This window comes from Anas acuta, chromosome 25 (assembly GCF_963932015.1).
Source record: "Anas acuta chromosome 25, bAnaAcu1.1, whole genome shotgun sequence".
In the NCBI taxonomy this organism is placed as follows: domain Eukaryota; kingdom Metazoa; phylum Chordata; class Aves; order Anseriformes; family Anatidae; genus Anas; species Anas acuta.
The window spans coordinates 3,487,463-3,511,572 of record NC_089003.1 but is presented as its reverse complement, the minus strand read 5'-3'; the positions used below and the strand labels follow the sequence as shown (position 1 = coordinate 3,511,572).

Below are 24,110 nucleotides of genomic sequence, written 5' to 3'. Positions count from 1 at the left end.
TATAGCTCCTCCCAGTGGGAATCTTGGCTGGTTTAGTGGGTTCTGCGCGACAGTCCTATCAAGTGAACCCTCTGTAAAACATCTTACAGCAGCAGGTGTCTTTATATCAATCAGTGCTGGTTATTTAATATCCTCCCGTGGAGTCATGAAGTGCTCGTCACTGGGTGATGCTTTTCCACCCTGTTTGCAATGCGGACACGTCAATTATGCCGATGGAGCTGAGAGCAGCCCCCCTTTCTGGCCACTTGTCACCGAGGTGGTTACGGGCTTCCTACAAGCTCTCAGAATACCAACCTCAGAATGAAACTCAAAAGTGCTCCATTTTAGGTGGTTTTGCACTGAAGCCATGCTTGCCACTGCACGTGGTTTTTGCAGGAAGTCCCAGGTCAGCCCTTGTTCTCTTGGTGAGATAAACCATAGGATGGATCTCTGCTCGGGGTTCAAGGACATCATGACCACGTTGCACTGCCCTCAGAGCTGTAGTTTGAGCAGGGCTTGGTCTGTAGCTGTCTTGCCAAGCTGAGAGTGGGCACAGCGCTGTCCTGGAGAGGAAACCGTGCGAGCTGCGCGCTCACCTGCCTGCGGAGCTGGAGCCGGGTCCTTTGCTCTTCCACTTCTCTGCGCCAAACAATTTGTCACACGCTTTGGGAGGCCCTTGGCCATCACTCGAGTCCCGTATGTGCCATTTCACCTGGAATATTAATGCTGGCTTTAACCATACGGGGAAATCTTGTGCTCTTTGCAAGAACAACGCCCCTGTGGGATTTCTGACGCTGACCAGACTCAGCTCCTCGCCAGGGGCAAGCAAAGTTGCAATGCATGTAATGGGCTCCCAGTGCCTTGAGTGCAAGTCTATACGTATTGAAGGGCTAATAAATATCTCTAATGTATAATGCACGCTAATTGCATTACACTCCGATGGTAGATAATGAAACAGGATACATTTTGGTGATTAATAGAGAGGACCCTCTGAGATTCTGCTATTGTGCTCCTCAAATCCTCCTGTCCAGCTCTCAGGGAAGCGCCGATATTGCAATGTTGAGCTCAGAGTACAGTAAACCCTTAGCAACGATTAAGATAAGTAATGATTTTTCATTTTATTCCTCTAAAAGAAGCACAGCTTGCCACTGACTGAGCTAATAGGAGTAACCTATGAAAATTTGCCTGCCGTTGGTTTGTTTGCAGCAACTTTGATTTCCTTTCTGCTCGCTTGGGAATTGGGAAGATGTTATAACCGTACGGACCGCTCACCGTCTGCTGGGGCAGAAACGTGCTGTTAATGCAAAGCTCGTTGACCTCCCCATGTCGATACAGCCAAGAGTCAGGTCGCTGAGACTGATTTTTCATAGGAGAAGAGCTTTGGAGTGAAGTGTGGTTTTGTGAAGCTGCTCTTAATTGACTTACCCTGACAGGGCGTCCAGGTGTAAGGATGTTACGAAAGAAATTGGGATAATGGGCCTTGTGTCTGCAGCACTGCAGCTGGGGTAATCTTCCTCATTTCATTAATGAGAGCGAGTTCCTGTGTTCTGGGGAGTATGGAGAAGAGGGGAGAGGAAGAACAGTGTCCAGAAATTACCACGTTTTCCTAGGCCTTTATGATAAGCGGCAAATCTCCATCCGCCGGATTTTTCTGTGAGCCTGGTGAGTTGCTAGCCCTCGTCCTTGGATGCTCACCATGAATTTTCTGTCTCAAGCAAGGGCTGCCTGGCATTGAGGGGAACACAATCACCGTAACCTCTCTCGCAAGAGACCCCCCAGCATCCATTTAATAACAGGGCACCAACAAAGCATTTGTCAGAGTCGAACCAGCATCGGAGTAATGACTTCCCCTGCCTGTCAGCGTAACGCTATTAACTCAGTGCCTTAGTTGACAAATAACATCAAACATCTTAGGGGAAAGACCCAATCCTTTGTGACTGGTGCGTGGAGAAAGTGGTGATTATTGAGTGTTTGCTCTTACACTTGTATTTCTTAACGTAAATTCTTCTCTGATGCTGTGCTGTGTTTTGCCTAGACTTAATCAGAAACTTCCATGCAATTATCTTGCAAGCTTTTACAACGCTAATAAAACGTTTTATCCCTGGGCTGCTGCTGAAGGAACTGCGAGGGAGACAGACGTGATTTGCCCTGGTGAGGCAGTAAAAGAGCAGCAGCCAGATACAGACCCCCAAAGTGAAATTACTCTGTCCAGATTTAAGTATCAACATCTGCGTGGCTTGTCTAGACTTGCTTTATAGTCAGAGGAGGGAAATAAGGATGATTCATTTCATCATGAGCTAAAAGGCTAAAATAGGTCAGATGAAGAGTGCCTTGCAAGTGTCTCCTCCTGTCGATTTATGAAGGAGCTCAGGGTGATGGGCTCACCGGGAGATGTCTCCAGTACTGACGGTCTGCTCTTCTAACCGGTACGCAGGTTTTGGGGGTAGATCTGCAGGTGTCCTTTTCTTGCTCAGAAAACAAAGGAAGGAAAAAGCTGCTCTTTATGCCGCTGCCAGCATATGGCTCTCGTAACAGGGGCTTTTGCTTCTCAGGGTGGCACACGCACAAGCTGCTGGTGTGTCCCCTGTCATCGCTGAGCAAAGTGGCTCTTTGTAGCACGGCTCAGGGACCTTACAATGGCAGTGGCACCTCAGCAAAATGAAGCACCGAGATCTCCACTCGCAGCATGGAGTCACCTCACCTAGCCTCTGGTGCTCGCAGTGCACATATCTGGACCGGGGTGAGTGGGAGGGCAGCAGGCACTGGTGTAGCAGTGGGGGAGGACAGCTCCTCCTAGGAGGAATATTCAACTGGGAATCCATCTGGGAATATCCCAGATGCAGCGTTAGTCTGAAATCCTGAACATCTGTGGTCAGGCTTCCAGAAAAGCTGGATGCTCAGGTCTGAAGAGAGCCCCTGCAGGCACTGGGAATCATTCAAAACCCAGTTCCTGGTGCCTGGCTCAGGAGCCGGCAGTGACACCGCTGGGCTGGTTTAGGGGTGATGCTCAAGCTCAGAAATCACAGAATCCTAGAATTACTAAGGTTGGAAAAGCCCTCCAAGACCACCTGGTCCAACCATCCCCCTACCACCAATGTCCCCAAGCACCACGTCCAACCTCTCCTTGAACACCCCCAGGGACAGTGCCGCCACCACCTCCCTGGGCAACCCATCCCAGTGCCTGACTGCTCTTTCTGAGAAGAAATGTCTCTTCATTTCCAACCTAAACCTCCAAATGCTAAACCTAAACCTAAACAAAAGCTGTATGAGGAATCAATATTCTGCAGTAGATGTTCTTCAGTGCACCAACAATAGATCAGGGGCAGTTCCTCCTGCTCGTTGCCTGAATTAGAAGATGCCTAACAATATGGGTTATCACTTAAAAAAAAAGGCAGAAGTGCTGGCGTCTCTGGAGCTGGGGGCGAGGGCAGCTCCTCATCTACCCCCTCGTGTTCCACATCACGAACCAAATCTGTTCCTGTCCCTGCAGCCCTAAATAAAGGCACCTTGTGTGGCTCGGGGTGCAGCAGTGATCCAAGCAGGAGCACGCAGCTCCAACGCAGCCCGCCGAGTTGCCATGGTTTCCTGCAGAGCTGTCCTGGAATACAATACAGTGTAGGTATTTTGCATTTTCCTTTCTCTCCTGGGAGGCAAGCTGCAAGTGGAGACTTTTCCTACACAGAGTTAATGTTTTTACTTATTACCCAGCGGACTGAGAGATTGTGAATTAGAAACAAATAAGTGTTTTTTGCACTTAATCTCACTGACAAATCAAATTAAGCTTAATCTGATCGACAAATAACAATCCCCAGTCAAAAGGGAATAAATTTAGAAAGTTTGGAGGAAAAGAAGTCAGTGAAAATCACAAAAATTGAGTGATAAAGCATACACTTAAATGGGAGGGGGGCTTTTATTACGCATCAGCTTCTTAAGACTTGTCTACAATTAACTCCTGAGTATCTCACGTCATTATAGTGCATGGTTAGTTAACTTTTTGTTTTCATCTTTTATATGCTGAGATTCTGGAAAGCTCTTAAAATGTGCTCAGATTTATTGTTAGCTTGAAAAAAAGCATTCACCAAAAGCCAGGCTGTGTCTTAAGTGTTCTCTTTGCGTTCACGTGGGATGGATTTCACTCCGTGAAGCAAAGGTGCTATTTGAACTCAAGGTGAAGCAAAATAATGGGTTTTATTTATTTGAATCCTTTACTTATGCAGAAAAAAATAAAAATAATGCAGTGCCCAGTAGCACCTTGTGGGGAGGGAGATGGAACAAGGAGGTTTTCGCGAGTGTTCAGCAGCGACCTCAGCTCTGGAGGTGCAGCAGGGAGCTGAGCGCTGCTTCTTCCATTCTTATTTTGCATTACTTTGCTGCTTGAATTGCCTTTCTGAAAGTGTTTTTTTTGGAGTGCCCCCAGTCATGGGTCCGTGGCGAGCACCTGGTGGTTCAGCAGGACCCCGAGGGACGGGTGGTGTTTTGTTCGTTGCGCTGTGCCCAGCTGCGTGCTGCATGCCACATGTCGCCGAAATACACGAGGTCAATTCGTTCCCTGGTCTGCTGACCAGGCATCTGCACTTGTGCAAAGCCTGTACTGAGTTAGTGTAATTAATTACCAAATCGCCGGGGGATTTGGTGTTTTATCATCATTCCTGCAGCTCTAATTTTGGCGGGACTGTGGAGCGGGGAGGAAGCGGTGGTTTACCTGTGGTTTGGAGCAGGGATTCCTCTACACCCCTAGCATAAGAATGGCAGTCAAACATTTCTTGCTGGTTTCATTTCCTCATCACGAGGAATGCAGCTGAGTTCCGTATTTTTGGATCACAAAGAGGTATCCATCGTGATGTCCTCCACTTCACTGAATGGGCAAACACAAGCTGCTCACCAGGCAGTGGAGGTCTGATGGACTGCTGACACTGAGTGTACAACTTCCAGGCTTCCAGAGTAAAGTTTTCTGATCCCTGACTTGTAAATGGTGCATTTTGAAATGTAAAAAGAATGGGCAATAGCTCAACCAAATGAATGTAGGAGACTCTTCTATATGCGAGCATCCACACTGCCAACGTTTCTAGGTGTTAACTCTAAGCTCCTGCAGAAACACTGAGCTAAAAATGAATGATTAAAGCCATCGGTAGCAAGTCAAGCAGCTGTAACGGGACTTCTCTGAATGTCAGAAGCCAAGGTTTGTGTAATGTGGACTTTGGGACTGGGTAGAGAGAAGGATCTGTTGGTGGACGTAGAGGAGAGGGAGGCTTGAGCTCATTCACGTGGTGGCTCTACATCTAACAAAGCGCCCAAGTGCCTGAGCTGCAGGTTTTTCCTCGGAAACTTGGACAGGGCTGCAGGTGTGGTGTCGATTGGAAGAGAAGAAATGGGAGACAGATTACAAATCATGACTGATGAGATGAGATGAAGAGCAGATGTGATTGCTGCCACCATAAAGGACATCAGCAGAGCAGCTTGCTTTAACTGGCTCATTAGACATGCAACCTAAGCATTCAGATGCAAGTTTTTTTTGAATATATTTTGTCTTGAGTTACTGTCCTCATAAAATCTTTTTTTTTTTTTTTTTCTGGACTGCAAACTTCTGTACGCTGTACCATTTTTACATCTAAATGGAAGAAAATATTCACTGAGTAATCCATTCTGTGGCACTGAGCCACTAAAAAGAGAGAAGTGGAATTAATTGGAAGCAATATGTGTGCTTACTGAAGAAAGAAATGTTGCTTAATTTGTTCTTGTTATTTCATTCCTCAAATCTTAACTCTCACTCACTGAGCAGAAACATCTTCCAGTGGTTTACAAGAGAGTAGCCCTGACTTTATTCCACCTTGCTTCTTACAAGTTCATTTACTCCCGGTTAAATGGAAGTAGAGCACTTCCAAGTCACATTCCCCATTCTTTTATCATCCTGCTTATTTGAAATTACATCGGGTGAAATGAGAACAGGAGGTGCATCACCATTTATCTTTCAAGTTCTTGTCTGTATGTTGACTATATAGTCACCGGAGACCTTACTGAGAGATGGTTTTTATTCATTTTATCCACCTAACATGTTTATTAAATATGCCAGCAGTCTTTTCACACTGCTCTTGGACATCACTTATTTACTCTGAATACGAAGTAATCTGTTCCTGCCAACCAGCAGATTTTCTGAAAGGCCTTATGAACTGAACTGAGATGAGGGAATTTCAGCATTACTCCCTGGATCTAGTTTTTTTAATCTCATTAAGTCAGGCTCTGTAAGGGTTCAGAAATGGTTTATTCTCTCCTTTATTGTCCTGTATTTTTAAATTATTGCAAATATGTTTTGTTATCTTAAACCTGAAGGGTGCCATCAGAGCTATCTGTTTTTCCTCTGCTGCTTCTCTGGGCAGTTCCTGGCACCCAACTGCCATTATTTCATGCAATTTAGTGGAGAGCTGCTCCAGGACAAAGTCCCAATAAGGTTCAGCTGTATTATCCCAGATTAATTGCAGATGAACTCTTTCTCTGTGATAGCCAAGTATGGAACATAATCTCTGGCTTTTACTCTCCATACTTGATAAAATATGGGAGCAGCACAGTTAGTACCGATGGAATTTATAACAGACAGCCTAGAGAACGAAAAATGACAGCAGCATCACTAGCAGATCTTCAGCATAATTCTGCTTTCAGCTGAGCTGCATCAGTGAGATCATTGCTATTAGACCTGTCAAACTTACCTGAATAAACCAGTGACTTCCCACCTGAATGATGACGTTAATACCATGTTGGGGGGCACAGAGCTTCCCACTTCCTTCAAAATTCGGAATCATTAAGCACAAGATGCTCCAAGACATCTCTCAGCGCTGAAGATGCTGTTAACTACTGTTTGGCTCCGTCTCACGCGCGCTCAATCAGCCTGCCCGTCCTGCAGCGTATTAAGGACGTGGTGCAAGACAGCACTGGCTGCATGCAGAGGCTCTGCTCCTTGATCACATCCCCCTGATGTGCACCATATTGTAGCAGTGCGGGTGGTATTGGTTTTACTGGTGTTCAGTCGCACCCCAGCAATGAAGAGACATCCAGTGAGCCCATTGATTTGAAGTCTGCCATCACCAAGACACACTGAAATGAGGATTTCTTTAGGGGTAGGCCAGGTGCCGTTAAGTGATTCCATTTCTGCTGCTTCCAGTGGTCACAGAGTGGTTCGTGCAATTCTTCAGCTCTCCTTTACACCAAGCACAGCGTTGCTGCTTTTACTGCTTAGACTACAAGTAAGGCAGTGGGGAAGGTTACATACAAAGGGATGAAGCACTAAGAGTTGGGATGATGTCTGGATGCAGATTTTTGTGCAGTGCTTTGTCTCTGGTAAACCAGAACTCATCAGCCAAGCACTTGTAGCTGGTGGCATTGGGTGAAGTATTAAATCGTGGTCATATGTCTTAGAGAGACCCGCTGCAGTGAGACCAGGGGTGTTGGACTTTGTGTGCGTCTGATGGGTTGAGCCTTATCATCTGCGTTACAAAAGAGCAAGATTAGATAATCACAGATAGCCCCTTTTAGCCGGGAAATGGCATGGTTAGCACCTGGAACAGTGGGTTCCTAGTTTATGATTGGGGCCATTAGGTGTACCTGCTGTATAAGAATGGCCAGTGGTGATTATGGTATGAGCAAGCCATTGTGAATAAGACAATTGTTGGGTGAAGAAAACAACCCGAAACCATGGTGGCGAAGGTTTCTCATCCTGCTAATCAGAATTATCTCTACAGTTTCATAGAGCAGCAGGAACTGGTAGTGCCCTGCTGCTGTGTTCTCCGTTACTTGTAAGCAGGTGACGCTTTCTGATCAGGTGTCTCATCCTTCGTCTCTTTGCAATGAAATGTGACTTAAAAGATGGAAAGATTTTCTTTTTTCTTGGCTGTGAACTCTGCTGTCCCAGTTAGCTTAGCAAATTAAAGCAGTGTTTAATTCTGTGGGAAATAATGCTGCATATTTAAGAACATTCCCTGTTTTGAATTGTTTCTTGTATAACATTAATTCCTCCTAAGTTAATTCACAATTATAACATCAGAGGGAAACTATGCTACAAAGATCAATAAATCACTGTTGGTGATTAAGTGATCCTTCAGCAGGAGCTGACTGTGAGCTGAGCTCGGCCTTTCCTGCAGTCTGCTGCGCTGGACAGACGTCCTTTGGAAAGCAAAGGAGGCTCCGGTCTTCGTCAGAGCAGACATTATTCTCTGCACTGAAGTTATAAAATTGCCCTCTGCAGAGCTGAATAAAATATGAATACACGTCTGCTGGAAGACCAGATTCACTGGGCACCGTGTCAGATGTCTGGGTTTTGGAATGGTTTCATGGGATTAGCTGGAAGAAGGGAGACGTGGATGTAAATCAGGAAATTTGGATGTTGGTAGGTTCAGAAGTAAAAGGGACTGATTCTCACTTTGTTTTTTGCCTGTCTTCTGTTTCATTGGTTCAATGCCTTAAGAATCAAGTAACTTTATACCCTTTTAAATCTCCTTTGCTTTGTCTGAAGGATAGAAGAGTGTAGATGAGGCACATATGCAGAAGTTTTTAGTATTTTCTTCTGCTGCACCACAGCTCTTCAGTCATGCCAGGATTTTGTTAGTGCTGCATTGTCCCTTTCCATCTGTGGCACAAGGGATGGGAACAAAATGAGGAATGTGCTCGAGGTACCAGTTCCCTGCATTGGCTCATTCTGCTCCCACAGCTCCGCATGCTGTAGCTTTGGGTGAATAAGAGAGCAGCCTACAACACAAACCCCATAAGTAGCCTTCACTTACAGCTGCTATACGTCTGTCCCGGTTCATGCTATGCAAGGAGTAAGGCTCTCATCTTTATATATATGTACGTGTGCATCCCTGGGCACAGCCCTCACCATTATGGGAGGCTGCATTTTGGAGCTGGCTTGCACTGCCACACACAATCTGCGAGTGCAAACAAAGGCTTCCAGAGCTGAGCTGGCAGCGCTATTAATTTTTCACAAAAAGAAATCTTGCATTAAAAATAGAAAATCTCTGATGATAAACTCTGCAGTGGTGAAATTCAAAGCAAATCATTTCACTGAGCTCCTTGATGTAGAAATCATTACTGCCATCCTCTGCTGTATTAGAAAAAAGAAAAAAAAGCCCATGCTGTTCGAGTCTGTTTTAGCATGCAATTAACGTTGACAGAACAAGTGACTGCAAGTATTTATCAACAAGCCCAAAGCCAAGGTCTGGGAAACATTGCAGAGGTAATGTATTACTCATGAATACTGTACTTTATTCCGGAATAGTTCATACATGCCTTATTCATAACAGCCAAAGTCATGCATATAATTAAATTTAGGTAAATACCCTACCAGCTGCAGCTGAAAAGCAATTTAGGAGCTAAGCATGGACCTTGGGCTCGCGTGTCAGACAGGAGCTGCACTTCATCTCTCACTGCAACGAGGAGGCACGTCAGAAGTTTCTGGATCTTCAGTCCACGCTCAGTATTAATGCAGTTACAGCTCTGTTCTGAGCCTTCCCAAACATTTTTGAAGAGTTTCCGATCAGCCGTGTTCAACAAGCAAACAAGTGGCATTATTTCCTCTTCTTCGATGGGAAAAACAGAGGTAGAGAGGGTAGCTACAGCATCCCTTTGTGAGCTCGCTATCAGATCCTGGAACAGAAAGCTGCTATTAATTATCTCCATCCCAATGCATGACTCTCCCCAGCAAGGAAATGAGCTGATGTCTCTGAATGAATGCGCACCACCAACCTTTTAGTTGAGGTAAACGCGTTGGCTGTTGTCCAAAATATAAGCGTAGCAACGTGAGGCTGAGGAGCCATTGAGATGTATTGAGAATATTAGAGTGATTATAGGTTTTCGTAATCTGGCTGAATGGGGATGGGTAAAATCTAGCAGTTGCTGCACTCCTTGACTTGCAGCTGTATCTTTATGGTTTTGTGATCACGCGAAACTCAAGCTGTGTTGCACAGTCACTTGTTTTTGTCTGCTCTGTTTCTTCTTTCCGTGGGCCTTCCTAGAGTTTAGCTGGTGTAATGAGCAAATGCATTTGATTGTCTCCTTCGAAAGGGTGTGAACTGGTGGGTATCTCCTCCTGCTCCAAAGGTGTGGAGCAAAGAGGGGAAGAGCAAAAGGAAAGAAATGCAGCAGGCCGTAGATAACTCGGGGTGCTACAACCACTCCCAAATCCCTTCTGTTTTGCCATCTTTTTAAGTTTTGTCCCTTCTGTTAGTTGCTTTGTGGAAAGCTGGCCCAGTGCAGCCACATGTCAATGGAGGCACTGCCCAGTGCACAGAGGCGTCCTGTCATTTCAAGCAGCCCACCATGGCACCTGAGCACCTCAGCCACCATCTGGAGGAGCTTCTCCTTCCTCCCCGTGTGGTGAGGGAGCCACAAGGTTGCAGGCGCCCACCACAGGTTGCTTGGTGTGGTGGGACAAGCCTGGGTCGGGGCAGGGAGCGAAGAGGAATGTGACAGGAACTTCTCTTCAGGTTCTTCGTCAGCTCAAGACACCCAAAGCACAAAGGGCACCATGAACCAACCAAGTATTTAGACAACAGCCTGTAGTTTGCATTTGCCTGAGCATGAGCCAGCAGTGTGCCCAGGTGGCCAAGAAGGCCACCAGCATCCTGGCTTGTGTCAGGAATAGTGTAGCCAGCAGGAGCAGAAAGGTGATTTTCCCCTTGTATTCTGCACCTCGAGTGCTGTGTTCAGTTTTAGGCCCCTCAGTACAAGCAGGATATCAAGACCCTGGAGCATGTCCAGAGAAGGGCTGTGAAGCTGGGGAAGGGTCTGGGACACAAGTCCTGTGAGGAGCGGCTGAGATCACTGGGGTTGTTTAGTCTGGAGAAGAGGAGGCTCAGGGGAGACCGTAAGGCTTTCTACAACTCCTGAAAGGAAGTTGTGGGGAGCTGGGGGTCGGCCTCTTCTCACGGGTAACTAGTGATAGGACCAGAGGGAATGGCCTCAAGTTGTGCCAGGGGAGGTTCAGGTTGGAAATGAGGAGACATTTCTTCTCAGAAGGAGCAGTCAGGCATTGGGACAGGTTGCCCAGGGAGGTGGTGGAGTCCCCATCCCTGGAGGGGAGCCCAAGGAGAGGCTGGACATGGTGCTCAGGGACGTGGTTTAGTGGGTGACATTGATGGTAGGGAGATGGTTGGACCAGGTGCTCTTGGAGGGCTTTTCCAATGTTTATGATTCTGTGAGGGCACCCTTATAAATTTCCTTGGCTTTTTGAGAGGCCCGATGGAGTTGCTCACTAGTGGAAGAGGTTATTTTAATACATGGGGAAGATCACCACATCACATTTTCCTAGGGCCACATTTACCTCGGGCCTCAAGGCCTGCCTTATGACACAAAGGCGTTTTGTTCATCCTGCTCTTTTTTGGGCACACGTCCAACATCCTACAAATATCACATAGGCTGGCAAAGCGTCACTGGGCTCTGCTAAAATGAATCCGAGCATTATCAGTCCAGAAGGAGGTTCGTTGGCAGGGCCTGGGAGAGACCTCAGCAAACACCTGGCTGTGGCACGCAAGTCTTCCACTTTCCTTCTGTATTTCAGCAAAAGAAGGAGCCTGGCTTTCCTTTGAGACGGGGCTAAGCATTCTCCCTGGATGGAGATCCCCACCCTTGTGAAAACATCCATCTTTTGTAATATTTACTTGCCTTTTTGTCATGCTAAGTGCTTTTCTGCTTTACCAAATAGTGATGAGCTAATAACATTCCCTGTCCTTAAAAGCCCTTGTAAAGCCACAATTTATATCATGTTTGGTTTTGTTTGGCTCAAGGGGTTTTGATTGCTTTTATGTGTAGTCACATTTTTATTTAGTTCCAGAAATGAAATGGGTTAAAAAGGGCTCCCTTGAGAGTATCCAAAGGCTTACGGAAGAATCTGAACTTCTCTTTTTCTCTGCCCTCAGTGTCAAGGCAAGCAGTTGCTTTGCTTGTAGTGTGCATACTTGGCTGCAGTGTAATTGTTTGTTTTTCTTTTTTTGATCTGATACACTTGGGAGACTTTGAAAAAGCCTCATTTGTTCCTGGTTCGTTGCAAGCAGCAACAATGTCTGCGTTAGTGATCTGCATCTCCAGTTGGCAGAGGCCATCTCCTCTTGGTTTGCTTCCTTCAGAAAATCTAACATATGGAAGGGTACACAAAGAGCGTATTTGAAGGCAACACGAAGAAAACTGCCTGCAAGGACAAATACTGGCCATTCTCACCCCAGAACAATTGGCATTGCTTCACTTCTTCGCACCACATGTCGTCTGTGCACGTACAGAGAATAAGCTGCTCAAGTCAAGACTCAGCCATCTTAAACTTCCACTGTTTTGAGTTGGAAGTTCAAAAACCTTTAAGTACCTTTAGAAATGTCAGCGAAGACCACTGTTAGCAAAGGAAGTCAATGTCTTTTATTGTGTTTCACGTTAAATGGGGCTCTGCATGTTGCTCAGCTACGTTGTTTGGGTTGTCAACCTGGTAGGTCATTTGCCAGAAGCATCTTTGTTACTCAAAAAGCTGGAGAATGTGTTTTACGTGGAAATAAACTTGCTTTAGTCTTCCCAGGAAATGTCACAGGGTGGAAAATGCAGTTGTCATTTAAAGGGCATTTTTCAAACTGTGGATATTTGGAATGTGTCATTTTCTAATGACTTCAGCATCGATGGCATGCTTTCAAAGTGGAGTTGTGCTCTGTAAAACAACTACAAAAATAGCACCTCGTCTCTCGTGAAATTGTACCTCTAGTGTTTCTGAATTTACATTTGTTTATAGAGAATGTATCATTTTATTTTTATCTTCTAATGATCTTTTTTCAGTTATAAGTGGTCACAAATAATAAATGATATGCAATTAGTTGGTGGTTTACAAATAAGAGCTAGTCCAGCTTAGTTTCCCCAAAGCTGGATTAGGTTGAAGTCTTAGCAGAAGCAAAAATTGTTTTCGAAAGTTCTTCTGTTGGTGTAACAGGCAAATACTAACGTGCTCCTCCTTCTCTTTTTAGGAGTGGCCACACATTACTTGCCTTCTGGTTTTCCCGTCAAGAAGGAAAACTAAATCGACAGCAAACTATTGAACTGGGACATCACATTCTCAAAGCACATATTTTTAAGGTAACAAAAATTAAAATGAAGACTCATGCCAACCTCATCCCCGTCGTGTATAATCTGCCAACGCTGGCAACGTTCAGTCTCTTCTTGTTTTAGGGCTGCTGTGAGAAGTGTGATTGCTGCAGGCTGCTGAAACATGTAGAAGTTAGCTTTACAAAATTGGCAATGGTATATAAGAAATTCTTGAAATTAAACCATCCTTCAGACTGTAAATTCAAGAAAGAGCCTCTTACCTAAAATCCCTCTCTTACCGTAAGAGGTTTCTTCCCATCTAAGATGAGTTCCTGTAACAACATCTAGGAAAAATAAATCTTAAAGAATTCAAAGGCTTTGAAGAACTCAACCCAGAGTTTAGGTTGTAAAAGGAAGAGGCACTAAAATCTGGTGGTTGATTCATTTTACTTCTCAGACAGACATTTAACACCTGGATAATTAAAAGGCAAGCTTGGTCACGAACAGCAATGTGACCCATAAATTAAATGTTGTTCTTCTGCCTGCTGGCCCTCATACCAGGAGATGGAAATGAAAGAATGGATTTGTAAGGTCGTAGAAAATACAGAATTTCTTAAAAGTTTTAGGACCTGTGGGTTTGCTTACCACTGATAAAAATGAGACTATATTTTCATCTGGTCTGTGTATGATTTTACAGACTTAAGAACTTATGCAGTTCTATTAGTATTTTTAGGTCAAACATTTCTGTCCTGTGTCAGTTCTGTATTTATTTGTTGGTTTCCCTCTGCTGGATTCATGATCAAGTATAGTAGTGAAGTCGCCTTGTATGGGAAAACAATGGCTAGAGCCAAAGGGAAGAACCCCAGGTCAAAGCATTATCCAATTAGTGTATAATTTTCAAATTTTGGAATACAATCCCAAGGCCCAATTTAGCAGTGAATTTAGTATTCAGCTGCATTTTACTTTAAAACTGATTCCAAATCTTTTTTGTTTCACACTCCTCTGGTAGAAACAAATGGGGCTTCAGGAACTAAACAAATGACAATTTTCATTAAGTGGAAAAGTTGCCTGTAGATTCCACATTTAACTGAGCAATATTTACAATAGTAGAAAATGCCTATTAGCATATGAAAAATGTCAGTGCTGCCTTCTGTTTCTAATCACTCGGCAAAATCCCTGTTTTTGCAATGCTGCAGCAATAGCATGTCCCGGTGACAGATAAGCATAACAGTGTGTCATTTAAAAGTACTGTAAAGTTTTGAAAGGCTTTGGATTAGCTGGATTAGAAACACTGTATAACTTGGTCTTTTGGTTTTCCTTGAATAGATTTATTTTTATTCCTTTTTTTAACGAATGTTTACCAAGGATTTGTGTGTTTACTGAGTGAAACAATAGATTCATTAGTATTTGAAAGGAGACATTAAACTGGAGTATTGCAGAGTGTTTTTAAGATCTTGAACATTCTTTTAAGAAAATATTTCAGACAATACGTATGCACATTCCTGCTGTTTCTGACCATATTTGCTTCTAAACAAGCATTTTTTCCACTCAAGCCTTTCATTCTGCCTGATTTTTTAGTGAAGTCATTACAAGTAAGATGGGTTTTCTGCCAAGAGAGGAGCGTGTCAGGTCATAAATTCAGGGTGTTTTTCCTGAAGTGTCTCATGTTATAGCAGCAGCTTTCTGCAGACACAAAGATTCTGATTTTGAAGGTATTTATCGAGGCTCAATATCATTTTATTTCCAGTTCATTTACCCATCATAAAGCTTGACAAGGATTAAAACAGGTTTAAAGCATTTTGTCCAGCCAGGTAGAAATGAGGGTTAGCTATAGAGTCAAAACTATGATTAAACAGGGAGGAAAACACGTTTTTCTGATCCCTGTCACTTCACGTCCACCAGCAGTTGTGCAAAATAACGAGGGGCCACTTGGAACGGCCGGGAGCAGCAGATGAGCGAAACGCAGCCGTGAGGAGCTGGTCTGGCAGCTGGGTGCAAGGAAGCTTCTTCGCTTGGTGGCTGAGATCTGCTGGTGCTCTTTCTTAGACACAAACATCCTCAAACAGTTTGGGAAAAAAAAGTACAAATGTTTTAGTCTTTTAAAGCAATTACCAGTCTTAACAGGAGCATATGGAAACCCAGCTTGGGAAGCCTGGCATGGAATGAAAGGGCAAGAAGAGAAATGTGCAGTAATGATACAAGAAGACCTAAACTTCGAGCTAACGTATGTTTTACAAATCAACCCAAGAGAAGTCTTTAGCTTGATCTTAAATTAGTTAGCTGAAATGTCAGTAATCCAGAAGTGGGTGTCCCTCTTCTCCAGATTGAGCATGTAATGGCAATTACAGGCTGAAACACGCTGTGACAGCTAAGGGTATGTAAAGGTGTCTGAAGGTGTCTGATGTTCCTTGAAAAACAACCTTACAAGGAGCTCGTGTTGGATTTTGCGTCAAATCCTTGACTCTGTCATAGGCCACAGACAGCATTTGGTTTCATTCCTGTTCTTGGTTTTCTGTACACGTGTCACAGCAGCCGTCGTGTCACGGTGCAGCTGAGACAAAGCCTTAGGGCTGTAGCAAGGTGTGGATACAAGAGGAACCGATGGCCAAATAGCAGAGGAAGCAGTACGGTAGAAATGAAGGATGCTGACAGCTGCAGACAAGAGTGCAGGACGAAAAAAAAATAAACTAAGCCTCTTTGAAAATCAGGATTTTGTGGGCTTGGCAAGGTTGTTTGAATGAAACGTGCATGGTCAGGCCATGCCTTCGTCCTGCCAGATGGTCTCAGCGAAATGGAAACCACTCATCCTATTTCGGTTTGATGTTGTGTCAGGCTGGGATTTGCTTTCGCTGAAGGGTTCAACCTGCTTTACAGAGAAGGGAAACAGAGAGTCGGGAAGATATTACCTGCAAAATGAGAAATAGTGCAGATTTGTTTCTGCAATGCTAACGGTGTCAAGTGTATTTATTCCATAAAGGATAAATGTCATCTTTTATGCATTGCACTAATATCTAAGTATATATGTTCTAATAGTGGTTGAGATTTTTATAGTGTGTGTGATTATCTTCAGATGGCTGTTCAGAAAATACATACTCTTTCCCTCGGTCCTGGTGGTGACTCAAACAGCTTATTTATGGGTTTGGTAGTATCATAACTATTTTTGAATTATTTTAACTGTTTATTATAAAATGGTTTTCCATTTGTCAAATGATACTGTACCGAGTTCACGGAAATTTAATATTGACCTCCAGTGTCCTGTGTTGTGTCATCTCAAAAGCAACATTTACCAGCGCTGAAATTCCTGACTTCTTTTTCTGCCTCAAGCAGGAGCAGCTATTTTTCTCTTCAGTTCCCTGAATTACGAAGAAAACAAGCTCATGCCGTTGTTTGTTATTTATAAGAGCTTGTGTAATCGTTTAGCTTTTTTTTTTTTAATTTGTGGTAAAACTGTTTTAAGTGACAAATCCACTGATGGCTGGTGCAAAGCTTCCGAGCACCTCTCACACCTGTGTGGCAGAGGTCTGTAACGGAGCCCAGCAGTGGGTTCAGACAGTGGGTCCTGCACTGTGAGCATCTTCCCTGAGGTGAAACAAATCCCATCGCCTGCTGCTGGTCCTCTTCCCACAGTCCCACACCACGTGTGTCAGTCCCTCGCTGCAGAAGGGACCAAAATGTCTTCCAAAATGTGATCCTGCCCCTCTGCGCAGGTACAAACGGCCATACAGCAAGCGAGGAGGTAGGAATCAGGCTTTGCATATCAAAACAGAATTAAAGATGTCTGTACAGTTTCCATGGAAACAGCAGACTTAATGGTAAATCAATAGCAGAAGAGCTACATATAGGCTATATCCACAGCGCACGGCGGAGCAGAACCAGCAGCAAAGCTGGGATTCGCCTGCTGGAGGTGCAAACCCATTCACCCCTCTGGTCTTTGGCTGGGCCACTGCTAACTTCTGTTGGCTACAAAGCATTTGTCCCTTCGGTAGCTTGCTTAACAGTGCCATGGGCTGATCCTTAGCGTTGCTGAAGGGAGATGTCATAGCTCCTGTACATTGCACGTAGCCTGCTCACGCACACCAACTGGGAAGGTTGGAGACAGTCTGGTATTAGATATGGAAATGCTGTTCGAGCCCGTGGTTAAGACGTCCTTAATTTATCTTCCTGTGCTCGGGTATTGTCATCCAGTTTAAGCCTGTGAATAATAAGGAAACTTTGTGAATCGCTTCTGCCAAAATAACATGTACTGTATTCAAAAAGAAGAAAAGAGGCATGCTGTGCTCCTCGGCATAACGTTTTCTGGGGGAGGTGAATGGATTCAGGTTGCTCACGGTTTTATCCTGCCTTTCTTAGACTTTGGAGGTGGCTGCAGAAACTTTGCAAGTTATTTCCTACAAGCTTATTAATTCTGTGCAAAGGTCAGATGTGGCAAATGATCGTGTCATCTTGTGAATAAACATTAGTGTCCTGAAGCTGTTTGAAGTCCTTAGACCCAGGAGGGTCTGCCCAGTGTAATTCGACGTACCTATAAGCAATCCTCCCGTGCTGCCACTGTTCTGGAGATAAAAGTTAAGTTTGAGTGAGTGTGGTTACTGAGCTAATCCTGGACTATCAGCCTGGGTTTCTACTGTATGAAAGAAAGCATAATAATTTGTGAAGTGCTTTCACTAATGTTTTCACCCAGTAGCGAAATGAATACACAGGGCTTGGATCAAAGTCATCTTTTCTGTTTCACAGGGGCTGAGTAAAAAAGTTGGCGTTTCTTCCTCCATCCTCCAAGGGCTTTGGATCTCCTACAGTACCGAAGGCCTTTCCATGGCATTGGCATCACTGAGAAACCTCTACACCCCAAACATCAAGGTACTGGAGGGAGAGGAGAGCTGGAGGGCTTCAGAGCTCACACGAGAAGCTTCCACTGCCACGCAGTCACCAAGTCCAGGACATTCCCTGCAGCTGCCTGGCAGTGACAGCTTTCTTACACTGGCAGCAGCTGAGCAGCTGGCTGGGTACTGAGCGGGCATTGGTATAACTTGCTGAGCTGTGTGAAACAGTATTTGCCCCCAGATTTGCCCTGTGTTCTCACCCCTGTGTGAACAAGGAGAGCATGGGGTCCATCTCCACGCCGTGTCCCTGCCATACTCTGCACCTTTGGGTGTAGCATTTCCACTGCTGCCACGTGCAGAGGGAGGGGAGCAAGCCAGGGAGCAGAGCAGGATAACCAAAGGCAGCACTAGAAGCGGATCCCATGGGAAGGAGAAGTTTTCCTCTCTGTGTGTTTAAATTTCACACCCTCACATAAGAGAGACTGTGTCCCCAGCTCTTGTGACCGGCTGTAGTGACTTTGGTCTGGTAGGAATTGAAGCTGCACAGTTCAGAGTGCATTCTTTCAAGTGAAAGCTTAAATCCTGCTACCTAAAATGGGACCGTATATTTGGCAAGTGTTTATATGGGCATTTTATGCCTTCACTATTTGCTTTGAAATGTGCAAAGTGACTTGGTTTAAATTTTTGTGTTGCCTTGACGATAAGCTCATGGCTCTCCACAAATTGCAGCTAACGGGAGCTTGGTTTTTTCCCTGTAGGTCAGTCGGCTGCTGATTCTAGGAGGTGCAAATGTGAATTACAGGACAGAAGTTCTGAACAACGCCCCAATTTTGTGTGTCCAGTCTCACCTGGGGTACACGGAGATGGTGGCTCTGCTCTTGGAGTTTGGTGCCAATGTAGATGCTGCTTCTGAAAGCGGCCTGACCCCCCTTGGATATGCTGCTGCTGCTGGATTTCTAAGTATTGTTGTGCTGCTGTGCAAGAAACGGGCCAAGGTAAGGTGATTATGTTCCTCCAACAGCTGACAACATATTCCATGCTTAGGAGAGGCAGAGCAGGAGCTGCAGGAGGGATATCTTGCACTTGCTAAAGAATATCCCCTATCAGATGAACACAGGATGCTGCTGCAGAGGGATTGCTTTTCTGTTAAAAGGTAGCAGCTTTCAAAATCGCACATTAAAACCAAAGGCAAGTAACTCTGGAGAGTCTGTCATTAGTATTCTGGAATTCAGGTCTGGTGCAGGAACTGCCTAATCATGCTGCACTAATGGCCTGCTGAAGTGTGTTCTGGAGAAGTCCTTGAACCTCACAATGTTAAAATGGCAACGTCGCTTTTGCAGCGCAGAGTGTTCTTTAAATATCTCGTTGAGACACATTTTCCAAAAATTTCTATCAGACTTGTCCTAGAAAAATACCCTTTGTTTAGCTTTGTGGTAAGTGTTTGGAGTTTTAATTGTATGTAATGAGTCAAGTTTAAATATTTTGATGAAGAAGAAAATCGTACTGATATTTAAAGTGAAGCCTCCTGGAAACAATTTGTGGTTTCTCTATATGTTTAGCTTCAGTTCAAAAAGCAAAATAGGGGGTTGTGTAGTTGTGGTATGAATGTCAGGATGACTGAGGGACCATTCAGATCTTGCCGTGTTGTCTGTAATAATGCCAGGACAGTAAGAAGCAAAAAAAGAATGCTGCTTTCATGGGGATATTTTGAGAGTTGGGTGAGTCCCTGTCACTTGGTGAATCTGCTCCCTCAGAGGGAATATTTGGGATTCAAAATGCAATGCAAAAGGCTCACTACCCAGGCTTTCCTTCAATATCCCTACCGTTATCAAGGAGGTGCTCGACACCCCAATACCAGCTGGGTTTAGTTTGGAGGCTGAGATGTTGAATAATGGCAAGCAGAAATGAAACACTGCTGTGTGAGTTTGCAAATGACAAATTCTGCTTTGTGGAACACGGAAGTGGTTAATTGGCAGGAGGATGGATGGTAGCTGGTCTGCCTGTCCTGTTCTCACAGAGTTGCTGCTTTTGTGACAGGACCCAGAAATCCCAGTCGATGTATTCAGACATCAAGTGAAAACTATGTCGTGTCCTGAAAAGCCTACCAAATAAGTTCCTGCGGGGCTGCCAAATGAAATCTCTGTTTCCTATTGACTTCTGCTTGCATTGGTTTCACATTAGGGTGTTAGACTACAAGCTGAGGCACTGCTGTCTCTCTTGAAAGAATCATGAAATGATATCTGGGAAACAAGCTGGTTTTCCTTTTGTGGATTTGGGTAAAGGAGACGCCACCACGAGTATGATTTCAGTCCTCAAGAAAACATCGTCGCTGTATTTCAGGACACAAAGGGAAGAACGGTTTTGCAGCCTTTGAGCCTGAAGAAAACTGAAGCTTAAAAAAAAAAAAAAAAGCGACGTACCCAAAGCAAACACTTGTGGCCAAGAGGATGCCTAAGCCTGGGGCAGAGTTTCTTTGTGAATAGCTGTTTTCTGGTCGTGGAAGGGATAGTTTACCAGAAATATGCACATCTTGCACACGTGGCATTATTTTGAAACCGGGGCTGGAAACTCTGAAGAAAGGAAGACGCTTTGCCCAAGATGTGGCTTAATTGTGTTTTGTCGTCTTCTCTTTTCAAGGTGGATCACTTGGACAAAAACGGTCAGTGCGCTCTGGTTCATGCTGCTCTCAGGGGACACTTGGAAGTGGTGAAGTTTCTGATCCAATGCGACTGGACCATGGCTGGGCAGCAGCAGGGAGTGTTTAAAAAGAGCCACGCCATCCAGCAGGCACTGATCGCTGCAGCCAGCATGGGGTACACGGAGGTAAGTCTCACCAGCCCATCACTGCCTCTCCGTGGGGTTTCGGGGAAGCCATACGTTAACGACGTTTCCTAGCCAAAACATCGAGCAAAGGGGGGCTGGGAGGTGGAGGCAGTGCCCCTTCTCTTCTTCCCCTTCCCATCCAAGGGTTCACAGATCCCTTGGCAAAGCCTGTGGTCTGGGCAGGCTTCCAAGAGAGGACATGCAACGAGCCTGTGAGTTGTTGGAATAAACCTTGAAGGAAGGGTGGATAAACAGCGTGTTGCTTACGCCACTCCTCCAAGTGCTCAGGGGAACGTGAGACCACGCAGCTTCGGTCTGTTTGCTGGGGGGGGAGAAGAGCTGAAGAGCTTGCTCCTATCTCAGTGCTTATCATTTGCTGATACGATAAATGTGCGTTTTCCTTCCGAGAAGCTGTATGCGAGGATTTCTGAATTGGTTGATTTCTTTGCTAAATTGAGCTCCTCTCATTTACTTGACTTGAGACTTTGCTTTTGTTAAGTGTAATCCATGAAAACACAGGTAATGTGCTCAGATCAGAGGAGCTAATTAAAGAAAGCTGGGAAATTCCTATTAGCTAAGTGACTGTGAGCTGAACCGATTAGAAGCAGATGTGACTTCAAAACCAGAAAGATCTGCACGCTGAGGACATAATTTGTAACAGGGCACAGCAATTTTTGAATGAGAATTTCCCCACAAATCATACCAGTCACCGTGATAAAAAGCAGTTTAATATTTATGTTGTACCCTACGTGTACATGGCTGCTTACAGAAAATCCTCCAGCTCCTTGTTTTGAGGTGCTTGTAGCCCTAGATGTAAGCTGATGATTAATTTGCTGTTTTTTCTCCAACTTCAGTGATGAAACAAGTATTTTGCATGTTTATAAAGTGATCTTAATCACTGGGGGAGCCACACTGGAGTCCTTGCTGGGATTATACTCTAGTGTAACCAGACTGAGCTTTAAGCTTTAGTCAGGCAACACAAAGTCCACTAAGTATAACCCTCATGCCGCTGTCATTCCTGATGTCCCACGGTGCACGAGAGCAGCTGGAAGACAGCAGTTGTCCCCTAAATCCCTGCCCCTCTAACACAGACAGCCTGTGCCCACAGGCAGCTGCACGCAGCAGAGCAGGCACAGCTTCCTCGCAAGCACTCGGCAAATGCTCCTCCTAGCCCAGACCCCAGCAGATAATTGTTTCTCCTAGACTGAGAAAAATGGTTTTGTCCTTCAGTCACGAAAGTAAAATCTCAATTTTCTTCTTAGCCTCTCGTTTTCTCTTGTCATGTGCTCCAAATGCTGAAATTGCCTGCCAGTTTTCAGTCAATTAAATCCTTTAATTTACCCCTGTAAAGAAGTTAGCTTGCTTCTTTGAGGTTTCAAGCATCCACAGCTGGAAGAAAAACATAGTGGAAGTCTTTTTAACGGTCTGCTTAAAGATGGTACTTAATAGAAAGGAGCTAACAGTTTCTGGAAGTACCTTCATCTTGGCTGTAGCTTAATGTAATGAAGAGGCTAATGACTGTAACTGCGCCATTGCGTCAGTTGCCTGTCACTCGGTTTTCCCAGCAGGAAAAGTGAATGGTCCCACTCATCGCACCCCGCCAGGTGAGTGAGGGGCAGTACAGATGGGCAAACAGCATTTCTGCACTGGCTGCAGCATCTGTAGCTCAACCCACAGCAGAGGTGCATCCGCTGTGTGCCTCGTCTGTAGCAGAGCAGACACCGATACGAGGAGCCGGCGTTACAGAGGCTCATCGTGTGCAGTCCTCTCGAGACACTTTGGGGTTCTTTTGCTTTTATGGGGCAGCAGGTTCAGTGATTGATCTCCGGAAGAGTATTTACTTGAGCTAAGGGTGCCAGGTAGCGACTTTGTTCGTTTTCCTTCGTGTGTGCGGCTCATGTTCAAATGTCACTCGTTTATATATAACGCACCGAAGTTCGTGAGCTGACATGTCATTTTGTTTTAGATTGTCTCCTACCTGCTCGATCTTCCAGAAAAAGATGAAGAGGAGGTGGAGCGAGCACAAATCAACAGCTTTGACAGTCTTTGGGGAGAGACAGGTGATTTCTGTAGATGCTGTGGCTTTCCCTGCATGTTTGTATTTATGGTCTTCTGCCACCTGACACATCCCTGATCCCTGCCTTTGTTTTGATGAAGGGGAAAAAGATCAGTTTTTGATTTGATGATTTGATTTCAGGTGATTTGATTTCAGGTGATTTACAGATGCCAAGGTTCGGTTTGCACTCTGCTTGAGTAAAGGGTTTGGCTTTGGAAAATCCTGAGCTTCTGCAGCTCCTGGCAGTAATTGCTCTGAAACATCTCATCTTAAGTTAGATGGGGCTGCGTGGCAGGTGGGAGGCCCCCACGGATCTAACCCTAATCAGGTTAGATCCTGCTGGGGGCCCCCCGCCCGGCCCCCCGCTGCCCCCACACCCTCAGGCCACGCTCGGCCAGCCTCGCCTGCCCCTGCCACCGCGAAGAGCTCACCTCTGTCAGCCCGGGCGGCAGCACGGGGGTTGCAGGGCCGGAGGGTCCCCAGCCGCCAGGATGACCCCAGCAGAACAAAAGGGGAACAGCGGTGGCTTTCCTGCAACCCCTCCGCTGTGGGGTGCACAGCCGGCCACGCTCCAACACCACCAAGGGTTGGGGCCGGTCCTCTTTAATGTCTTCATCGATGGTCTGGATGAGGGCATTGAGTGCACCCTCAGTAAGTTTGCAGATGACACCAAGTTAGGTGCATGTGTCAATCTGCTCGAGGGTAGGAAGGCTCTGCAGGAGGATCTGGATAAGCTGCACCGATGGGCTGAGGCCAACTGCATGAAGGGCTAGGGAAGTGATCGTCCCCCTGTACTCGGCTCTGGTGAGGCCGCACCTCGAGTACTGTGTTCAGTTTTGGGCCCTTCACTACAAGAAGGGCATCAAGGTGCTTGAGCAGGTCCAGAGAAGGGCGACGAAGCTGGTGAGGGGCCTGGAGAACAAGTCCTGTGAGGAGCGGCTGAAGGAGCTGGGCTTGTTCAGCCTGGAGAAGAGGAGGCTCAGGGGTGACCTTATTGCTCTCTACAGGTACCTCAAAGGAGGCTGTAGTGAGGTGGGGGTTGGTTTGTTCTCCCATGTGCCTGGTGACAGGACGAGGGGGAATGGGCTTAAGTTGTGCCAGGGGAGTTTTAGGTTGGATGTTAGGAAGAATTTCTTTACCGAGAGGGTTGTTAGGCACTGGAACGGGCTGCCCAGGGAAGTGGTGGAGTCACCATCCCTGGAGGTCTTTAAAAGACGTTTAGATGTAGAGCTTAGGGATATGGTTTAGTGGGGACTGTTAGTGTTAGGTCAGAGGTTGGACTCGATGATCTTGAGGTCTCTTCCAACCTAGAAATTGATTCTGTGATTCTGTGAGATGGATACAAAATTCCACTCTTCCTCTCCTGATATTTGGCATATTTATCCAAAACATTTTCC

The 24,110-nt window shown here is 45.4% G+C and overlaps 1 protein-coding gene across 22 annotated transcripts in view; it reads left to right on the top strand.

Annotated features, from left to right (window-relative positions):
- Positions 1–24,110, top strand: part of TANC2 (tetratricopeptide repeat, ankyrin repeat and coiled-coil containing 2) — a 282,832-nt gene that overhangs the window by 233,434 nt on the left and 25,288 nt on the right. For all 22 annotated transcript variants that reach the window (XM_068661136.1, XM_068661140.1, XM_068661133.1 and 19 more), the window contains 5 exons: positions 12,957–13,065; positions 17,749–17,871; positions 18,593–18,829; positions 20,472–20,657; positions 22,624–22,717. In XM_068661136.1, the coding sequence (XP_068517237.1) occupies positions 12,957–13,065; positions 17,749–17,871; positions 18,593–18,829; positions 20,472–20,657; positions 22,624–22,717 (749 nt within the window). The remainder of the gene's footprint in view (positions 1–12,956; positions 13,066–17,748; positions 17,872–18,592; positions 18,830–20,471; positions 20,658–22,623; positions 22,718–24,110) is intronic.